At 49.1% G+C, this 22,488-nt stretch overlaps 1 protein-coding gene across 1 annotated transcript in view; it reads left to right on the forward strand.

The window, feature by feature from the left end:
- Positions 1–923: 923 nt before the first annotated feature.
- LOC144722489 (germ cell-specific gene 1-like protein) overlaps positions 924–22,488 on the forward strand; it is an 80,806-nt gene continuing 59,241 nt past the window's right edge. Inside the window, exon 1 of the mRNA XM_078600726.1 lies at positions 924–1,576. Coding sequence (XP_078456852.1) covers positions 1,234–1,576 — 343 coding nt within the window. The 5' untranslated portion in view covers positions 924–1,233. The remainder of the gene's footprint in view (positions 1,577–22,488) is intronic.

Here is a 22,488-nt window from a genome sequence, read left to right on the forward strand (position 1 = left end):
AGCGAGTAGCACCTATGAAGCCCGGAACGGTACACAGAGGGGTGAGCGGCCAGCACCACGCCACGCCGCCTTTGTCTCCCGAGTGGTAATATTTACACACCGCACCAGTTTCTCATTTTAGGCTGAATCGACCTAGGGGAGGCACAGGACCTGTTCAAATAATCGTCACTGGTGTTGGCCGTGAGCGGGAATGGACCTAGCGTCGCCGGGTTCATAGCGCGGCGCGCTAACCGTTATGCTACCGCTCCCCACACGTACACACACGTACACACACACAGACGTACACACACACGTACACACATGTACAACCTCCTCCCTCCATCCCACTTCCCTGGGTCTCTGCCGTGGACCCCAGCCCCACGTCCTCCACAGCTCGAACGGACTCCAGTCTCCTCCCACGCCGTGATCTCACCGATTCCTCCCCCCCCCCACAATCCCCAGTCACACACACACACAGTCACACACACACGCGCGCGCTCACACACCATCCATATTCCTCTCCAGCTTCACTCCCCCTCCGGAGATCCGTCCCAACGTTTTCTGACAACGGGCTATCCTCACAGCAGCAGCAGAGCTGGCTTAGCTGGTCAGCTGCGATCACGCTCGCAAAGGTAGCACGGAGAAGACACGCGCGGACGCAACACACGGAGGGCACGCGCGCACGCGGAGAAGACTCGCTCAAAAAAATCCGCGTGGAGGAATAACACGCACGAAAAAGAGCCGCTGTCCACAACGATTGCTTAGAACGGACTACAAACGCACTTGGAATCGCACTGAGCTCTCCTCCGTGAGTTACGCGGAAGCGCGCGCGCGCGCGCACACTCGGCAGAGTCGCTCGCGAATAGGAGAGAGAAGAGCCACGATCAACGCAGACGAAGGAGAAAGAGAGAGAGAGAGAGGGAGATATAACAAAAAAGAAAGAAACGCGCGCGTCTCTGGCTTGCGCGTTGATGGCCGGCCGCTGCTGCTAACGCTTGGCTATCTGGCCGCGCGCCGCAAGAGATCGAGCGAGCGAGCGAGGGAGGATGTAACGCAACTCGAAGTGGCCAACGACGCGCGCCGCACACTGATGACCCGCTGAAGCGGACCCCGCACGCGCGCAACAGTCGGCGGTGATGTTGTCGCCGCCGCCGCTGCTGCAACATCTCGCTCGACGATGCTGGCAGCAACAGCGGCGAGGCAATCGAGAGCAGCAGCAGCAGCAGCAGGTCGCAGCAGTCCCGCGCCGTCAGCATGAACGCCAGGAGCCACTTTCGCGCATCTCTCGCCGTGTTCCTCAACTTCGTGGCGTTACTGTTCTCCTCCACGGCTTTCGTGACCACCTACTGGTGCGAGGGCACGCAGAGGGTGCCCAAGCCGCCGTGCGGTCCCAAGACGCGGCCCGGCCCGCAGACGGCGGCGGCGGCGGCCTGCCTGCGAGCGAACAGCAGCGGCGGTGTCGCTGCTGATGGAAGTCGCAGCGGAGGCGGCGGCGGCGGAGCCGTGTACAGCTGGGAGACCGGGGATGACAAGTTCGTGCTGCGCTACTTCCACACCGGACTCTGGTACTCGTGCGAGCAGAACATCACCGGCACGGGTGAGCTGTGGGCACGCAACACCGCACGGTGGCACGAGTTTCTCTCTCGCCCCTTTTGTCGCGATATGTAAAGACAATGAGCCCCCCCCCCCCGTTTAGCATTTTGGGCAGACTGTTGGGGCAAGTGGCTGTTAGCGAGCCGCTATGAGGGCCGGCACGGCACACGAGGGGGTGGGTGGCCAGCACCACGCCTGGCCCCCTTTGTCTCCCCAGTGGCGATGTTTACAGACCGCACCAGGTACTCATTTGAGGCTGAATCGCCATAGGGGAGGTGCAGATAATCGTCACCGATGTTGACTATGAGCGGGAATCGATCTCGGGTCGCCGGGGTCTTAGCGCAGCGCGCTAACCACTGCGCCACCGCTCCCCACATCACATTATCACGGTACACACACACACACGTAGGAATATGCAGCCCACCGATGTGTGTTCGGGTTGTTACATTCATGATGATGATGTCCGGCGTTTCGTTCCACGTGCTGGGAGCTTCCTTAGTGTTTCTTTTTTCTTCCTGATGTCAGACGGTTAGCTCAAATCGCTGAGCTTTTCCATTGAGTTCTTCAGAGAAGTACACAATTCGACAGTAATGCCAAACAACAACACGTGGTACAACCCATAAACACATCTGAGCGCTGTAAATATACGCAGCATAGCCAGCAGTATCACCACACATCTGGGTTATGCTCTCAAGAGGGTTGGAGCGATGGCACAGCAGTTAGCGCAACCGTACGATGCGTTTGGCAACCGTGGGGAGTTCAATTGCCAGCCAGAGCTAACGTCATTGGCGCGTAAATATCAGAACGAGTCCCAGGGCTATGTCACCACTAAACCGTAGTGATCGATTTGGCGAAGTATGGTAAAATAAAAAACCCATGACCGAAATAATGTGGGCAGGATTTTATGCTGCAGCGGATTAACAAATGACCTGGAAACATTTGTACTCATGATTGATTATGTTTACGCTCGCAAGATGAACTTCTGTTTCGATATAAATAATACACAAAAATACGTAACTAGATCTCCACGCTCACACAAAACAAATTCAGCGTGTCCATCAAGGTGTGATCCATTATTAAAGAAGAATGATAGACATAGCTTTTGAACTGCGCCATTGAAATATCAGCAATGCATTCCACGTATAAATCTACTGCTGGATTGAAGCATGCCCTTTGCATTTCTAAGGTGCTTTATTATGCCGAAGATCTCGAGTGGTCTGCAACAGCAGCGCGTAACAGAATCATTGGAAACAATCATAGGCGAGACGCTCGCTATAGGTGTGTCGCAGGCGCCATGTGCATGGAGGGTTATTGGGGTGAAACCCGTGAAATACAATATTCACACCATCTACCAGGGTTGCGGGTGTATGGCTTTATCTACCAAACTCAATTGTAGGTTATTTATAATGCGTGAATAATATGTCCATAGCTTTATGGACCGTTTTTTTTCTTCTTCCAGTTCGTCTATTAGATTTTGAAACCAACGTTCATTCAGCAGCAGTTGAAAGAATGAGCCTGTTTCGACATTTAGGCTCTCATCAGTAGGCAGGCGTTATTGACAATATTACTCCAACTTATTTTGCAAACGGTAGTGGGCGTGACCTTCTTTTTATGCGCTTTAACGTCACACTCCACGAGAGGCGGGCGACTAAAAGCAATGCAGAGTAGTGGTCTCACCCCTTGCCCCGTGAGTGAAATCAATCGACCTACAGATTGCGAAACTTTGTTGACAAATGTTTATTTCTACGCATGATCGCTGTGATCGTCTCTAACGGCTGTCCACCATTCTCATTGTCTGGGGGGAAAAAACTCTGAAATTCACTCCGCATGTCCACAATGTCTTGACTGGATATCAACATTTCACGTAATCATCATCGTCATCCATGATGTTTTGATATTTTGGGAGAGGGGTTTGGCTTTGCTTGAGTTGTAACTCCAGATTTGATTAAAACGAGGCGTCATACTTGCGTCTACAATGTATAACTGTAGCTAAACATAGTTGTGCATAGGTTGAGTACCAATGACATCTGGAGTTTTTCACCGGATGAAGCAAGCACGTTGACCTCAAATCCGCGTAACAAATTATAATAAACTTAAACCACCAAACATTATTTACAAACCAATGCCAATTTGTTTTTTGCAAAACCCATTCATTTCACCTGGCATGTGTTACATTGCCGAAACGCCAGCACATTAGCGTACACGAATCACACCCCATATTACAGGCTATATAATCGTAGGAATTGTTGAACACGGGAACATAAAATTGACCGAGTGTACGCATCCACACCCCTGCTGAAGGTCTATTGATTCTGGACACCGTGAAATGTAGAAGCAATAGGCCACCTGGGGCCAATTACATTTTTCTCCATTGGCCTATTTGTGACACTGCTGAACATTTTGACCGAGAGAGGGAGGAAATTTGGTGCGTCTCGGAGACTAATCTGTGGTAAGGGACCCTGGACACTAACCGGTGCCGTTCCACTTTTATTAATATATCTGGCATTTTGATTATACACATTTTGCTCATCTCTCATCACGGCATCGCCGTTCTCTGAGTGGGCCCAAACGCGACACGCAGTGCGATAAACTCTTGCCGGTTCGAGTCTAAAATGTGGACCTAAAACGTGGACCGATTGCTTAGCTCGTGGTGATTGAAGAGTTGTGGAGCCATGTAGGGACTGCGGTGCTTAATGTTTATTTGCTGACATTGCATTTGGCCGTTAGTCAAGACTGTACTAACAGGTTTGTGGTAAAGAACAACATGTATGCTATATTTACGAGAGAAAAGCTTTGTGATATTTACATTCCATTGGGGATTTTTTATATAAAATAAAATTATGTTCTATGCATAAGAAGTGTTTTGCACACATTGGCTAGCTGTTATTGAAAGTATGTGCATACGCATTTAATTTCTGCATTTTCAACTTAATATAAGAAAGTAAAGTAAGAGCCACAAAACAGGCTTTTCTATTATGCATTAATAATGATGTGGAAGGCAATCCACAGACCGTGGTACAACACACATACAGCCTACCCTGGCACCACCAAAAAACGCTATTTTGAGATGGAATGACAATTGGTATTTGGCTTTATTTTATCTTGTCAGAATCGCAGATGATATCAGACAAGAAATCGATGCATTTAAAACCTTTTTTTCACCCTTGTTTCCTATAGACCCACACAAGGACCATTTTCACATGTGCCTCCACACGCATAACAGCCACTGCGAACACAGCTGGCAGATCTCATTTAATAACTCGTCTGAAGAGGCTTTGCCCCCCCCTCCTGCAAATTACAGTCGTGAATGCTTGATCGCGCGCAGTGTTTTGACAACAATCAGTGCAAAGCATCAATTAATAATTGTACACGCAAGGGTGAGCGACATGGGCAGCGTCAGTTCACGCTTGCAACAACTTTCAACATTTCTCTGATGTGCGTTTTATGTCTTCCAATTGAAGTTCTTTAAGCCATTATTGAACCCTAATTTATTCCCAGGATTGTTGTAAGTTTGGTCACGTTCTGCCGCGCCTCCATTCATCTCTTTTATGCCCTTTTAATACACCGAGGATCAGCCGCACACATCTGCACTTTTTTGTGTAATACAATTATAAAAATAAAAATGTACCCTGGCATTATGTGATCTGGCACGTGACCGCGAGCATGAGAAAATGAGCTTAGTAACCTTCAGTTAAATGTTTAAATTTGGCCCAAGTCAATGCACTTTATTACCCCGATTGTGTGACAAGAATATATTTTTCTGATGGAAGTCACGGATTTGTCTTCTGTGGCCACCATGAATGCGCCGTGAATGAAAAAAAACCCCGCTGTAAAAAAACCTTTTGTTTAAAAATGCAACCCTTCTTTAAGTGTTGACCATGCAGCGCAGATCACATCGGTTTTTTGTTGTTGATTGCATGCTGTTATAATTGCGGGAGTGTTAATGCACCGGCGCATAAAGAGTCCTAAAAAAATGCGTATCTACTGCAGCATCTAAGTGTACTTCACCGAGTGTCGCTTATAATTGGTAGGCTCCGTCCATGTCATGCATAAACACAATGCTTTAATAGTGCCCCATTGTGTTAGCAGGAGTTGCGAATGCCAAACGCATTATACTGCATTGTTATGCAAAATAAGAAATTGGGATGTCAAATCGGTGAGTTAGAATGCGGGCTATTGTATAACTGGTACGATTGCCACGGTTGGTCACGTAGAGTGCGAAATAAGTTTCAAGGTACAAAACACTCGGGTTCTAGGCAGGCCCAGTAGGAGAGATCAATGAAATAAGTCACCTGCTTTGGACCCCACACCATTGCACAGCTTGCTTGATAGCATCGGAAATAAATGAGTCCCACAGCGGTGATCTTTCATCCGAGGGAAGGAAAAAAGAAGTTACCTTGAGGTAGGAGGAACAAGTTGCAATAAGCAGGCATCTGGAGAAGCCACACAAAGCTCGGCTCTGCAAGGAAACGCTAACAACCTCGGCATAGATAAGCCGTTTCTCAAGAATATCTGCCCATTTCAACAGCCTGCGGTATTTCTCCCCCCACCTCACCTCATTACTGGAATCATTCCTATGTAAGGTTGTAGTCAATATGGAGAGAACTTTCTGTCTTGATATACATACGTTTCTATATTTGTTAAAGTTCAAAGTGCAACCCTACCGTTGTTGACTCATGGCACTGCTGGTGGTAGTACCTGAAGTAGGGGGAGGCTCTGGAGAGGCCCCTCTGGAGAGGAATTGGCCTGCTCTTCCACGCTGACAAGATATCTTGAAAGAGGCCGGAACTACACACACCTTAACCGACAACACGACTATCCGAAGATCAAACAAACTGCGGTGTACACACGTACTGCTGGCAGAACAGAGGCTGAGGGATTTAAGAAACGTGTCCATTGTTTCAACTGTAGCACCGGGAGATAGAATTTGCGACCTCTGGATTCAAATAAAAGTATGACATCACAAAAAGTAATTTGGTGGAGTGTTTGTATGTGTGTTGAATATCTTTTGCACCGTGCGTAGCTAGCCATGCTCATCGGATGTGTGTATTAGGAGGGCAATCCTTAATCCATTCCAACATTTGTGGTGCATGCAGGAATGATAACCGTGCAGTTATTTTTCAAGTTTGGAAGTTAACGCCAGATGATGGTAAAATGACAATCACATTACTGTACACATTTAAGAATTTAGCTAGCTACACAATGGACTCAGTAGTATAACTCCTTGTTTTCAAAAACATGAAGGCACATTTGGAGTATCTACATTGACGTACCACTTGTTTTTTTTACTTTCGTAAAAATCTGATGTGCATTGGGCAACATCGCCTTTCTTAAGTTCAAAGTTCACCAGGCCGAACCCCGGTCTCAACCCACCACAGCTGCGCGTTTCTTTTTGAATAACAGGACCTCCCAATAAATTTTGTGAAAATGGGAAAAAAATTGTTCCCATATTTTGTGATGGTAATGTCCCCATAATGTTACAATTCTCCACAAGAGGTCAGGATAGGACCTCCTTGAAAACAACTTGTACCTTTTTTGTGGGTTTTACTGGAATTGCTTGGTAGGGTTGTTGAAATATGCACCAATCTCATCATCAGCCAGAGTCAATCCACTGCTGGATGAAGGCCTCCCCAAACCTCCTCCATATTTCACGATCCTGCAATGCAGTAATCCATCTAACACCCTGCACACGGGACGATTCCATTGCTCCATCTCCCCTTCTTGGACATCCTCTCAAACGCGTTCCATTCCTTGGCTGCCATTCCATCATGACTCTTGACCATCACTCATCAAACTTTTTAGCGATGTGTCGTGCCGAAGCCATCTTACTATTCTTAACCATGTGAATGATGTTATTTTCATGTGTTCCTGTTCATGCCTCTCAATGCGATTTAGAGCATGAACAGCTTTTGGTTTTGTTCCATATTTTTTGTTAACGTATTTCTTTCTGGGCCATATTTTATGAAAGGCACTACACGCAGATTAATACCTTGTTCGTTCGGCACATTCACACGTTTAATTTTATTTGAAAATTCAGGGTTTCTAAAGCACTCCAACCTGCTCTTGCCTGCGTCTACATTTAATCATTTTGATTCTGATGCACCTTCAATATCTGCCCTACGTACACATATTACGTCCTACGTGCACATTTTGCCGTGTTCCCAGTTGTGGCTCACCACACGAATATTTTTATTTTACTCGGGCAGCGATTTAAGTGTTCTCGATCTCAACATTAGCTGGGGGGGGGGGGGATTAAACAGTAAAAAAGGAAGATCAAAGGATGTCTGCATGAATTGAGCATTTTTTTTATCATAGCCCACGAGATACGAGAATATTCCAATGCATGCTGATATGTTGGTGCGTGTGTGAGAACATAATTGCACAAAGCAAAGGGGGGGGGGGGGGGGCTTGTTCCACGCAGCCTTTCACAACTGAACTTTCCAAACCACACACTCCAGTCAACTAGCGCAGGCTTTTACAGAGGGCAGTATTGACGATGGTCAACGGAACCCCCCCCCCCTCCCCCAGCAATGCGCTCACCGTCCAATACATTATCGCCACCGGGCGATAGGACAGAGCCACTCACGAGTCTGCAGTTGTTTATTCCGAGATGAAGGGGATGCCGGTGGCACTGTGGGAGAGGGCATTTTAGCATCGCAGACAACTGAGAAATGTTTCTTGTTGTGCGTCACTGCTGTGAATAGAAAGGCTTCACGCACAGAGTGCGGAGGAGTCAAATCCCTCCTTGCAGTGGCCTTTTTAACTTTCAGGTCGTCTAACCCACAGCGGGGTTTGGCTATAAACAGAGGCGTTTGACCTTCAAACCACAATGCTACGGGGGAGGGGTCATCTTCAAAGTTATACCATAGCAGACTCAAATTCGGCTTCTCAAGCGCATAAATTGTTGGAAGACTTAAGAAGCGGCCACGATGGCATTTGGTGGGTCACGTGTTTTAGGGCTGCGAGAGCGGCGGGTGGACACAAGCCCCCCCCCCCCGTTCCCTGCGTATGTCAAACGAATGTTTACGTCTGCGAGGAGGGTCAAGGACATGGGGCTTTTAACCCGAAATACGAAATTGACTTAATATTTGATAGATGGCCAGGATCCTCGGCATTAATCCTTCGGCGGAGGCAAATTACACAGGTGTCTGCACCGTGCCATGTTTGAGCGCACGAGACACTCCGGCCGTTGGGATTTTTTTCTTTCTCCACAAGGCGCACGCGATTTATGTGACATGAGCAATGATTTGAGCATCCTCACTCGGAAGCACCTGATCGCACTTCTGCTCGCACGCACGTGAGTGCGAGTTGCGTATATTTGCAACGGGTGGGGGAATGGAGTCTCTGCTAGAGGCCCACCGAGCTAAATTGGGGAGAAAATCACGTCAGTCATAGTCTACTCACTTTACATTTTTATTTGCATAAAATAAAGAGAATTGCAGTGGAAAGAATATGGCCATGAAACTGAATTCGTTCACATTTTGCAACTCAGCTCAGTTAGTGCCTATAGACTACAGATAACACAAATCTGAATAACCAATTTGCTTTTGGATAAATAATTACAAACTTGAATAAAGTTGCAGACTGTCGAATGCAATTCATACTAATGCAATGTTTATATAAACCAAAAGTAGCAAGCAAGATTGTATTATTGTATTATAAGCATGTGAGCAGTTGTGATTGTAATTTCAATAGAAAAAATATGCTGTGTCGTGAATGCAGGGTAATTCACGTTGTGCCCTTTGATTCATTTGTACGAGAATTGCAATGCACTTATTTAATTGGCTGGGAGCATTTATAACATTAATTTGATTTATGTTAAGAAATCTGCGTGTTGTTTTACAATTGCAGCAGCAAGCAATTTTATTACATTTTCCCACGCAAGAAAACAGCATTTAATTACTCTGTGGCATAGTTATTTTTTTACTTTTGGAAACGTTAACAAATCATAATTGTCAAGCACTTCAGTGCTTTTATAGTTACATTTATCGTAAAAAATATGCATTAGAAATTTTTAAATAATGAAATAAGTACCACCGTTTGTCAATCCACTGCTGGATCAAGGTATTTATAATGATACTTTCATTTTATATCGCGCTATTCATGCTAATAGCATCCGATATCTGTATTACCTTTCAATATAAAGCGTGGGTACTTCCACTTCTTCCAAGACATCAGGCCAGTGTGGAAGAGTAGGCCAAATACCCTCTCGTGGGGCACTCTAGATCTCCCTCAAGTGGATGCCCTTCCGCCAGCAGTGGAATGAGCGAGCAATTGAAGGGCTGCGCCTTGACCTTCTTGGTATTTGACAAAAACAATAAATTTTCGATTTAAAGCTTTCGTGACTGCAGGGATTCATCTTCTTGGTTCTTTCGGTAAAGTCACGTAGAAGGGAAGTAATACAATAATAAAAATAAAACATAATAAAATAATTATCACTGTGAGAATTATTTTATTATGTTTTATTTTTATTATTTTATATATTATTAAAATAAAACATAATAAAATAATTCTCACTGTGAGAATTATTTTATTATGTTTTATTTTAATTATTTTATTACTTCCCTTCTACGTGACTTTACCGAAAGAACCAAGAAGAAAAACAATTCTGCCATTAAGCAGTCTCAAAATATGTCACAGATAAAGCAACATAAGCACCGTTAGGAATTCATAATTGAAATGTGCCCTTATGCGTTTGTTTCAATGGACCGTGTTTGTATGCTCTCGCGGACTGCACTCATTATCGTGACCTTTGCGTCTGTCCAGGTCACTGGGATAGTTGCCGACACTTCACCATCACTCCAGCCATTATGCCTATTTATGTGTTTTTTATTTGCATCTACTGGATATTGTTTTCCTCTCAACTTAATCAGCTGGTTATCATTTAAACACTTAAAAACAACTATTTTAGTCGTAGGTTTTTACCCTTTTATCTGGCACCAAAACTGACACGTTTATACAAGAGATCATGTTTGCAATAACCACAACACAAGGAGTCAAAATGCAAACAAAAAGAGACAACTCTGATAATGATATGCACTGCCCTTGAAATTGATTGGTCCACACCCGAGACGGCTTTTCTTAGAGCCCAGTCTCCACTGATGTTGGACCAGATGACGCCAAAAGGCGTACAACTCAAAAACAGCGCACTATCAGAGTTTTGAGAGCTCGGGGTAAGCATTTACATTATGAGACCTTTGCCAGTAGCAACTATTTTGTACATGTTAACCGAGAGGACTTATTGTCCGAGTGCGTTTACATTCGCCACCCTGGTTCCTCGGTATTTCGCGTCAGGTGAAACACAGCAATGTCGATGCCGCTGAATGTATATATGTGAGCGTCTTGTCATCCTGTGGATGGGTTGTTTACCACCACTGCCACTTGGCACCGCTACTGCTCGTTCAAGAGTCCCACCGGAAATGAGAGGCATGCAATGCTCACATATGTGCACGAAGAGAAGTGAACAAGTGTTTGTAAACAAGGGTCCATTCATGCAAATTTCATGGCGACATTCGATTCTGCGAGTATCTCTGCTCATTCCGAATGGGAATGAGCTCTTTAAAATTAACATTTGCACAATGCAACGAGGCACCACGCCACTTTGGTGCACATTCTAGATTTGAAGCTTTCGTGACTGCAAGGATTCATATTCTTAGGTTTTTTCGGTAAAGTCACGTAGGCAAAACATTGTCTATGAACAGTGTGCGTTTTTCCTCACGGTTGACCGTTTATCTACCAAACAACGGAAATATTTTAAATCTTCCCTCAGAAATAGCAGGAACAATGCAGATGCCCCGGAGAGGAAACGATTGTCACAGTGAGTTTTGTTCGTGCCCTCCGTGTGTACATACACACACACACTGTAGTATAGACTAATTACTACACGCACTCGTGCGCACGAAAAGGCACGTGATGGGACACCTCCCAACATATTTTTCACAACGACTAGCACTTCAAAGCATTACCGGGGCCATTATGCCTTTACAAATGTACCACAGCAATGGCCGACCTAAAACTACTATAATAATCATCATCATTACGGTTTGAAGGGAGAGGAAAAAAAACCCAGACGCATTTGAACGCAGGCCGTAGGAACCACCACGGAATCATTCCAGTCGGATGCTTCAGGGCACTTTCGACATTACCAGCTAGGTAAGTGCATTACAAACAATCCTGCCTTATTTCCATACGATTTATGGACGCTATCATTAAGATGGAAGCGGATGGGGGGGGTTAAACTTTATTTCCAAGCAACAAGGAGGATGAATATGTCTTTCAGCATGACTTATACGCTATAACCTTGTTGTAACAGCTCTCTCGCTGGTTCAGCAGCTCCACTGCTGGATTATATTTTTCCGCCTGAGGACGACCGCTTGTGTTTCGATTGAAACGTCGTGATCTATTTTATTTTATACCTACGTGACTTTACCGAAAGAACCAAAGCGTATGGATTGCTGCAGTCACGAAAGCTTCAAATAAAGAATAAATACGGTGGTTTAAAATGTGCAATCTTAAAACTGTGATTAATGCCAAAGCCCCATTTGCTGCCGTGTTGTATATAGATTCATTAAAGTGGGCATCTGCTACGCGCATCTCCGTATGTTTAATTCAAATGCTTTACGATCACGCCTTGTGATTACAAATTTCGTTCCTGGGACAGGAATGCGCTCGGCGCGGGGGGGGGGCTCGACTGATGGAGTAGTTGGCTGTCGCCTGATGAAGCTAGTCGTAATTACTGGCGAAACGTCGTACTCAGATTGTAAATGTCGTGGCTTGGCTCTCCAACACACCGGTGGTGCTGTACTAGTGACGAATTGGCACGTTCTGCTCACGTGACAACCCTTACTAGTTGTTCTGTGTCGGGTGGTGGTGGGTTTTCAACAACACATATATATATTTACGCGATCTAACCCAAAACAACCTCTATTGTGGATGAGATTGTTCGCGAAAGCCTGCTACGTGTTAAACTGACGGCGTAGCTGTGGCAGTCGGGGACAGCGGGATGGGAAGACCGGGGGAGAAAGGGGGAGGGGGGGAATGTGTTGTGAATTTAAAATGTTCTGGCTTCTTGCCAACTGGTAGGCTTTGTGTGAAGATTCCATGTGAGTAGGGGAAGAAAAAAGACATTGAATCACCTCCAGAAAGGAACTGCCACACTCATTTGACCAGTCAAGGCATTAAAACAACCCCCCTCCCCCCTCCCTCATCTGTGCAGTGGCAGGGACAGACAACGCAAGGAACAGGACCCTTTTCACCAAGGCCAGCGGTATATTAGACTGAAGCAGCAAAGTTTTGTTATTTCCTTTACACGTCGTCCACAATATGGAAACAGAATGTTGTTTTGCTTGCCAAAATAAAGCACTATTAGTGGATGATTTGTAAAAAATAAAGAAAAACCCAGCAGGAGGAAGAACTAATTACTTTACATGTTCGGCTATGTTCCTGATCCATCTAATTATAAATGATTTTCCAATAGGGTAAACGGAAGGTAAATATGTGAAGGCTTCTGCCGTGGTGTAATCGCTTGCTGGACTTGCAATCCAGAACTCGTTGGCTTCGATCTCCCGGTGCGGCAGTTGAAACTCTGGACACATTGTTTTTAAAATCTCTGCCCCGCCCCCACCTCCTCTGTCTACCCAGCAGTATAAATGGGTACATAAGAGTTCAATGGCAGGTTGACTTAACGACACACAATGATGTGCAATGCATGTGAAGTATTGGAAAATGACGGCAGGAAACTCCTTGACGGGAACACACTTCTTTTATTAAATCTTGACTTGTAACAATACAACGCGTGGCCTCTCTTCTCACAATGCGCTTCTCTTGACTCTGGATTCTGTGCTGCCGGCTCTCTGTGCCTCGTGTAGACTCCGCGCCTCGGCTACACTCCTCTCTCGCCTCGTGTAGACTCTGCGCCTCCGCTACACTCTCCACTCGCCTCGTGTAGACTTTGCATCTCTCTCTGGCTACACCGTATGCATACTCGGCTCGTGTAGACCTTTCTCTCTCGCTGGCTACACCGTATGCATACTCGGCTCGTGTAGACCTTTCTCTCTCGCTGGCTACACACTATACATTACTCAGCTCGTGTAGACTTTTCTCTCTCGCTGGCTACACACTATACATTACTCAGCTCGTGTAGACCTTTCTCTCTCGCTGGCTACACACTATACATTACTCAGCTCGTGTAGACCTTTCTCTCTCGCTGGCTACACACTATACCTTACTCTCCTCTACTCTCCATTACTCTCCTCTCCGGGCTCTATCTCTGCACCTTCGTCTTCATTCTTAGATGGTTCCACTTCTGCCCCCTGCTCCTCTGTTCATCACCTTATATACCCCTTCTTCCCGGGAGACGGAGCGGATGCGGACCTCAACGTCGGCACCGCTCCTCAGTTACCCAATCCCCACGCGCTATCCCTACGATCCGGTTCCGCTCAGCGCGTGTTTCCACTCCCCGACCAATCACACCGCGCTGCTACCCGATCACTCCCTCTGGGCGCGTCACCGGCACACAGCCAATCAGCAGCACTACCCCCACTCGCGCACTGACGCCTGCTCCTCCCCGTCAGCGCGCGTCACCACACACACACCCGTACATACGCGCTGGCACACGACATATACACCCAGCGCGTATCACCACTACACATGTACAAAACTTCTTATGCAGACGATCAGCTCCAATGAACTGCAATGTGGTGTGGCTAATTATTCGTGCTGATGCAGTTTTTTTGGAGCTGGTGGCTTGTGTAAGGCTGAAAGGCTCTATACATGCGATGCACACATTTGTGTTTATATTTAATTAGTTGTTCATGTTGTGATGGGTTTTCTCATTATTTGCATATTGTAATTATTGGCAGGTCACGTGTTGTCCGGTAATGTGTTGGTACTGCCAGCTCTCTCAGGACGTCTAGCCCACATCGACAAAGGGACTATAATAAACTATAGAGGTTATCTCGAATGGAGGCTCTTCAGCCAGCAGTGGCATTAGCAAACAATTGCAGGGCTGTACCTTTACCTTATAATACAAAACATCATTCGATTGTACAGTGTAATTATGTATGTAGGAAAAATATAAATACATGCATTTTAATAATGTACTGCACGTATCGGGTATTTATAATGATATGACTTTACAAGCTTACCTTTACCAAAGACACAATTTTTTCATCATTGCAAAGTTTAAAAGAGAGAAAAGCGGCCAAGAAAGTAATAATATTTTGTATATGACCAATTATACAATCCCCAAAGTAAGCACATTCAATCACTTATATTGGAGTAAAGTAGATGAAACATACATTAATGACGTACTACTAAAGTATACTTCACAACCAAGACCTATAATTTTGTATTGGCAGCGTTTTAAACTAGGCCAGCGTCATAATGGTTAGGTTTCTTCTTGGATAATTCACACAACCGAACAAAGGCTATCAACTGTTTGAACGATGCATCATTGATCTCAGGTCGTGAAATAATAGGGTATGAAGACAAAGGAAGAAGGTTTTTTATTTATTACAAATATGATGACTGAAAATGAGTACCATTTACTTCGTTTTGTAAGCCAACCTAGTCATACACAATTTAAACTGGCATAAAATACAGCTGGAGCTGTAAATTGCAGCTCATTTGGAGTGATATTTCTTCAGGTCGCGGTATAAAGGTTTGTGATGTATGACGTGCTATTTTTTTTCGAATTAAAGAAACGTTGTATGTGTAATAAACGACTGGACCACGATGTCTGGCTCAGTGTCCTTTATTATTCGGTTCGTGCTGTACACCCACACGGCTGTCTTTACTCTGTAGCTTCTCCACGGTGCTGACTCCAATGTCGGCCCGATCCCCAACAGCAGCTCCGCTGCTGTTTCTCTCACACAGCCCCCCTTGGCTGTACTCTCTGCTGCTCTTCTCCCTCCGCAGCTCTCACAGCTTCTTGCTCTCTCTCTCTCCCTCCGCAGCTCCTCCTGGCAGCCACACCGCTGCCTCTATCAAGCAGCCCCCTCTCTCTCTCTCTCTCCGCAGCTCCTCCTGGCAGCCACACCGCTGCCTCTAACTCGCAGCCCTCCTGGCTGTCTCCTCCCCAGCTGCACACCACTCCGCAGCTTGCTCTTATCTTCGGGGTTGGCTCCCGATCGCCGTCGGCGCCCCCCCTTCTCCACACTTGCCCGCGTGGCCTCACTCTTTTCCGCTCACACCCCGACTGCCTTCCCCTTCCGGTTTACCCGCTTAAAGCCCCGAACCTTACCCCCACGTCACATGACTCCACCCCCCGTGACGTCACCTCCGGAAGGTCGCTTACGCCCGCATTACACCACCCTCCCCCGTAGAAAAATCCCAGCCGACCTCGGCTGACCAATAGCAAATCGTAATGCGGCGAACCGAGCTTCCCCCCCTAAAGGACACTAAGCATATAATGTAACAGCAAGAACAACAACAACGCAATCAACATCAACGATCGTACAAAAGCATGCAATAAATACAACTGTAAGAAGAAAATAACAAGACAACAACACTCAACGAAACGTAAGCGATTTGGAACGTGTGCGGGTCGCCGGCCCGTCCCGGACGGTCGGCGGCCCACTCGCAGAACGGGAACGCGATGAAAGTCGAGGAACGACAGGGGGTAATCCCCCTGTCGCAGCTGGAAGTCCACCGCCGTCCCGTGTCTCTAAAGAGTTAGTCTTGGGCTTGTCCTGTGACCGTGCCCGCAGCTGGGTCGGAAGGGCTGCAGGGCTCGAAGGTCCCGCAGACCTGGCAGGCGTCCTCCGAGCAGGGCCCCTCGTCCCCCGCAATGTCACGGCCGGCCTGTCTGGAACAGGTACGACAGGCGCTCTAGCAAAATCAATGGACGCAGGCAGGGGAGAGTCAGCAGCAACAGACCCCGGCAAGGCAACATTGGGGGATGACGCATCATGTAAGGGAGCAACATATGGTTTCAAGCGCGACGTATGCACAACCCAGCGACGAGACCCAATCTGGACGCGTGCTGTCTGTGGGTTGGGAACCGCAATGAGGCGTACGGGACCATGCCAGGGTTTGTGCAATTTCGGCGAGGTCCCCGGACGTACCTGTGGACAATGAAGCCAGGCTAGGTCCCCAACCTTCCAAGGGCACTCCCCCTCAGACCGTCGCGCATATCGCTCGTTCCGGGCCTGGGCTTTGGCCGTAGCCACGCGGGCATTCTCCCGCGCCTCCGTGACTCGGCGAACCGTGTCCTGAATGTATTCAGGAAGTGGTTTCCGAGGTCCCTTCACCCCAGTTCCCAATTGCACATCCACCGGCGGCACGTTTTCCCGACCATACATAAGGTAAAACGGCGAATATCCCGTAGCCGCATGAGGCGTCATCCTGTACGCCGAAAGCACCCCGGGGATGTGCAGATCCCAATCTGATTGTTGTTCACTCACGGTATGGCAAAGCATGGCAGACAATGTCCTGTTCAGCCGTTCAACCATACCATCCGTCTGCGGATGGTATGGGGATGTCCGTACTTTCTTAGTCCCAAGGCCCGCGCACACTTCCGCCAATAATTTAGAAGAGAAATTCCTGCCCTGGTCCGTGAGGAGTCTCTCAGGCGCCCCCTTATCCATAATATACCCAAACAAAAAGGCGTCGGTAATGGCCGCGGCCGACTGATCAGGCAACGGCCAGGCCATCGGCCAACGGGAGAGGTACTCAACCCCTACCAGCAAATATTTATTACCCCTCGCCGATGGTGGAAAAGGTCCCAATATGTCCAGTGCCACCAATTCATTGACTCGAGACACCTGAATCGACTGGAGAGGCGGCACGTAAGGATGTTTCGGCGGCTTACGTTGTGCACACGCAGGGCACGCGCGCACGTGCCCTACGACATCTGTCGCCATGCCGTGCCAAAAATAATGACGTTGCAACGTCAACAAGGTCTTCTGCACCCCTAAATGTAAGAGAGTGTCACAATGGAGGGTTCTAATCAACTCGAACCGCAAGGACGTTGGTACCACCAGGCGCCAACGTTCCTGGAACCCCTCCCGCCACATAAGCAGACCATCTCGGAGAGCGGTTTGCGGCCCCACAGCCGTACTCGGACTCCCATTGTCCTTAGCAGACCGCTTCCGCAAGGACACCAATGACTCATCCATCATCTGTTCCCGGATCCAGACAGACCGCGGCAGATTCAAAACCCCGTCAGCCGGTCCCGGTTCCATCGGAGTGTCCGACTTCTCGACGGCCAACGTGAGCGGCTGAGGGGGGTTTGGAATCGGCGAACACCTATGCGTCCCCGACTCACATTTACAAGGGGCGCGCCGCGGTAATCTGGAAAGTGCGTCAGCGTTCGCATGGCGCACACCCTTCCGATGTTGAATTTGGAAGGAAAATTCCTGTAGCGTGTCCAACCAACGTGCCAACTGTCCGGATGGCTGGTCAATTTTAAGGGCATATTGCAAGGCCGCATGATCCGTACGCACAATAAAAGAACGACCGTAGAGGTATGGTCGAAATTGCCGTAGGAAAAAAACAACCGCCAATAGTTCTCTGCGAGTGACACAGTAGCGGGTTTCCGCAGGAGACAAGACTCGGCTACCATACGCCACGACACGCTCTACACCCCCTTTAGACTGTGATAACACCGCCCCAATACCTGTGTCACTCGCGTCCGTATCAAGAATGAATGGGTGATCGAAATCGGGATAATCCAATGTTGGGGCCGTGGCCAATAGATCACGCAGACTCCGAAAGGCCGCCTCCTCCGGCTGTCCCCAACCAAACTTCCGTCCTTTACCCGTAAGGAGATGCAAAGGCCTCGCAATCGTCGCAAAACCCGGCACGAATCTTCGGTAATACGAGGCAAATCCCAAAAACCGCCGAACATCCCCCACGGTGGCCGGAGTCGGCCAATCCCGGACGCACGCCGTCTTTTCCGGATCCGTGGACACTCCCTCAGCGCTCACAATGTGCCCCAAATAGCGGACGGACCGTTGCAGTAGGTGACATTTCTTTGGTTTGAATTTCAATTTGGCAGAACGCATCCTCGTGAACACTGTCTCCAGCCGCGTCAAATGTTCATCGAATGTGCGGCTGAAGACAATGATATCGTCCAAATATATAAGACATGTCTCCCACTGCAACCCCGTCAAAACGAGCTCCATCAATCTTTGAAATGTAGCAGGGGCCGCATTCAATCCCATCGGGAGACAGTTGAATTGAAATAACCCCTGCGGCGTACGGAAAGCGGTTTTCTCCCGTGAGGACTCGTCAAGGGGAAGCTGCCAAAATCCCGAAGAGAGGTCCAGTGTGGAAAAGAACTTAGCCCCCGACAATGCGTCGAGGGAGTCATCCATACGCGGCAGGGGGTACGCATCTGCCACCGATATCTTATTCAATTTGCGGAAATCAACACAAAATCGCAATTTGCCATCCTTCTTCTTAACCAAGACGACTGGAGCGCCCCATGGGCTGTTAGATGGCGATATAATGTCCGCAGCCAACATGTCTTCCACTGCCCCCCGTACGTGTTCTCGCTCCGCAGGACTCATCCGATGCGAATTTAATCGAATAGGGGCAGCATCGCCCGTCTCAATGTGATGGTAAAGCAAGGAAGTGCGGCCCAAATCCAAATCATCGGAGCTGAACACATCGGAATATGTCAACAACAATTTACGCAGCGCACCACGTTGCTCCATGGACAGGGAAGAATTTTCGTCACATAATTGAGCAACCCAACGATCATCCGAACTCCTTGGCTCGGAAACCCCAGCAACAACTCCCCGGCTATGTGGACAATCATGGGTCGCAAACGCCGTAGTGGCATGTGCCACAACCGTACCGGCCGGGACACGGACGTTTTCTCCCCCCGCATTAAGCACCTGTAAAAACGGTAATTGATCCGGCCGGACGATGGTCTGTGCCCCCACTAACGCCAACCCGGTTGTTATCGTGGCGGACGGTGACAACAAGACCCCTACTGCTCCTAGCCGATCAGGCAGGGGCTTCCGATACCGCAAGGGTATAAGCATCTGTGTACCAGGTGGAATGTCCACAGATGCGACGGACAGCGCCTGCACTTGTACGGCCGAAGCAGGTCGCCCCCAGGGCGACGGCAGAAACGAGATTTGACGGCCCCCCGGCAGTTCAATACAATTCTCATTGATTTTGATCAAAATGGGCATCTTAGCCAAAAAATCGGTGCCTAACAAACAAGGAACCGCCAAAGATCTCGATATCAACACAACACCCGAGGCCGACACATCCCCAATAGATATCTTAGCATCCACCTGACCCACGATGCCCATGCTACCCCCGTTCGCAGCGACGCACGACCCATAAACCGGACGCACAGCCCCCGACGGAATGCCCAACAGATGGAAAATGACATCCGATATAATAGTCGCAGACGCCCCCGAGTCGACCAAAATGCGCACGTCCACACCTTGTATGGACCCCGGTACAGTGGACGAACCCGTAGCGGCCGCGACAACTCTCCGTGCCAATTTGCGCCACTGCGTAACTGAATGACAAGGCCCCGTCGATGGCCTTTCTTTAACAACAACAATAGGATCGCGCAACACAGGTGGTGGGTGAGGTGGAAAGCCTTGCCGAGTGTCTGGTGCGTGCCGACATGCCTGTTTCGGAGGATCTTTAGCCGACTTGACCGGTGCCGAGGCCTCCTGCTGCGGCGGAGCCGGGAAGCGGGCCCAGCAGTCTCTGGCGTAGTGGCCCCTACGCCCGCAGCGGAAACATTCGGCCTCGTTGCGCCGAAGCGCAGGCCTCGCCTCCTGACGGCCCCGTTCTGGTAGCATCGCGCGCGGTCTCGGCCCGCCGCGTCCCGTCCATGGAGCGGAGGCGGCCGTCAGTTGTTGAGGGCCCCGGTCATCCGGAACATAGACGGCCTGCGCAGGGTCCCACCCCAGCGCATCCCCTTCTTTGACGGGCCCCCCCGTCCACGCCGTCACTTGTTTCCAGCGACGGAGGTTGAATTGCGCATCGAGACACTTAGCAGCCATCCGGGAAGTTAGCTTCTCATGCCCACACACAGGCATGGGGATCCCTAGATCCCGAGACAACTCCAACATTTTCCCTAATATGAGAGGCTCAAGCAGGTCCTGTGGCGTCTCAGGATAAGCTGCCATGGCCAGCTCCAGCACCGCACCCCTGAACGCCACGGGCGACTCCTCTGGTGCTCGTTGTCGTTGAGCGAATCGCCGATGCGCATCATCTGGTGGCTCATAAGCATCGGCCATTTCTTGAAAAACACCACATAAAGTTGCCTTCTTATCGGTCGCTATGGAACGGAAGAATCGGACAGATTCGTCGTCCAGAAGAGTCGGCAACACCTCCAAAGCCTCCGCATCGGTCCATCTTGCTGTGCGTACCGCCGCCAAGAAGCGGCAGGCGAACGCGCTCCAGTCCCCACCGACGGAAAATTCTTTAACTGTTGTAAGGTGGCGACTCCGACTCCTCTTCCCGCCGTCTTCCAATGGTGGTGGTTGTGATGGCAAATTCAAAATGGCGTCGGCCCGCGGCGTGGCCAAGATGGCGGTTTGGCGCCACGGAGCGCGCAAAATGGCGGCCTCTTGCCGCGTGGGCAATGGCGGCGGCAGGACAGGCAACGTGGCGGCCCGCGGAGCACCACTTGCATCATCCATCGTCCCTGGCGCGACGAGATGGCATAGATGCGCCAGGACGTCCTGAAGTGCCTCCAGTTGTACCGCCATCGCTTGCCATCGTTGATCCGCGTCTGATGATGTCGACGGACCCGCCACCGCGCCAACATCCTCCACACCCGTTCCCGTGGTCGCCTCAGCCTGGCTCTCCTCCACCACCCCAACAGGATCCGTGGTTGGAGGGAGTTCGTCGTCGTCGGACGAAGAAGCCGATGCAGGCGCCGGATTAACTTTCTTCCTCACTTGTTTCGACATGCCGTTGCACTTCCGACACCAGTGTAATAAACGACTGGACCACGATGTCTGGCTCAGTGTCCTTTATTATTCGGTTCGTGCTGTACACCCACACGGCTGTCTTTACTCTGTAGCTTCTCCACGGTGCTGACTCCAATGTCGGCCCGATCCCCAACAGCAGCTCCGCTGCTGTTTCTCTCACACAGCCCCCCTTGGCTGTACTCTCTGCTGCTCTTCTCCCTCCGCAGCTCTCACAGCTTCTTGCTCTCTCTCTCTCCCTCCGCAGCTCCTCCTGGCAGCCACACCGCTGCCTCTATCAAGCAGCCCCCTCTCTCTCTCTCTCTCCGCAGCTCCTCCTGGCAGCCACACCGCTGCCTCTAACTCGCAGCCCTCCTGGCTGTCTCCTCCCCAGCTGCACACCACTCCGCAGCTTGCTCTTATCTTCGGGGTTGGCTCCCGATCGCCGTCGGCGCCCCCCCTTCTCCACACTTGCCCGCGTGGCCTCACTCTTTTCCGCTCACACCCCGACTGCCTTCCCCTTCCGGTTTACCCGCTTAAAGCCCCGAACCTTACCCCCACGTCACATGACTCCACCCCCCGTGACGTCACCTCCGGAAGGTCGCTTACGCCCGCATTACATATGCATTCGGTTGTGTTCACTGTCTCTAAGAGAAACCAGACGATCTCACTTAGGAATGAACGCAAGTTTTTTTTTGCTCAATTATTGAATCGTCAGATGTTAAGTACTGCAGTTGTCAAGTATGGAATGGCTCAGGAGACCGACACTCCTATTTGCTTGTATACCCACAGTAACACAATTCAACCAGCGATCGGTACCCTGCGGTGGGTTGTTGGCAAAAAAACAAAGACAAACATCCCCCGTATAGGCTTAACAGACTGTGGGGGCAAGTGCTGTTAGCGAGCACCTATGAAGGCCAGAACCGCACGAGGGGGTGGGTGGCCAGCACCACGCCCGGCCGCCTTTGTCTCCCTAGTGGCGATATTTTTGCGCACCGCACCAGGTACTCATTTGAGACTGAGT

The sequence above is a fragment of the Lampetra planeri genome, chromosome 1 (assembly GCF_965212315.1).
Source record: "Lampetra planeri chromosome 1, kcLamPlan1.2.h2, whole genome shotgun sequence".
Taxonomy (NCBI): Eukaryota; Metazoa; Chordata; class Hyperoartia; order Petromyzontiformes; family Petromyzontidae; genus Lampetra; species Lampetra planeri.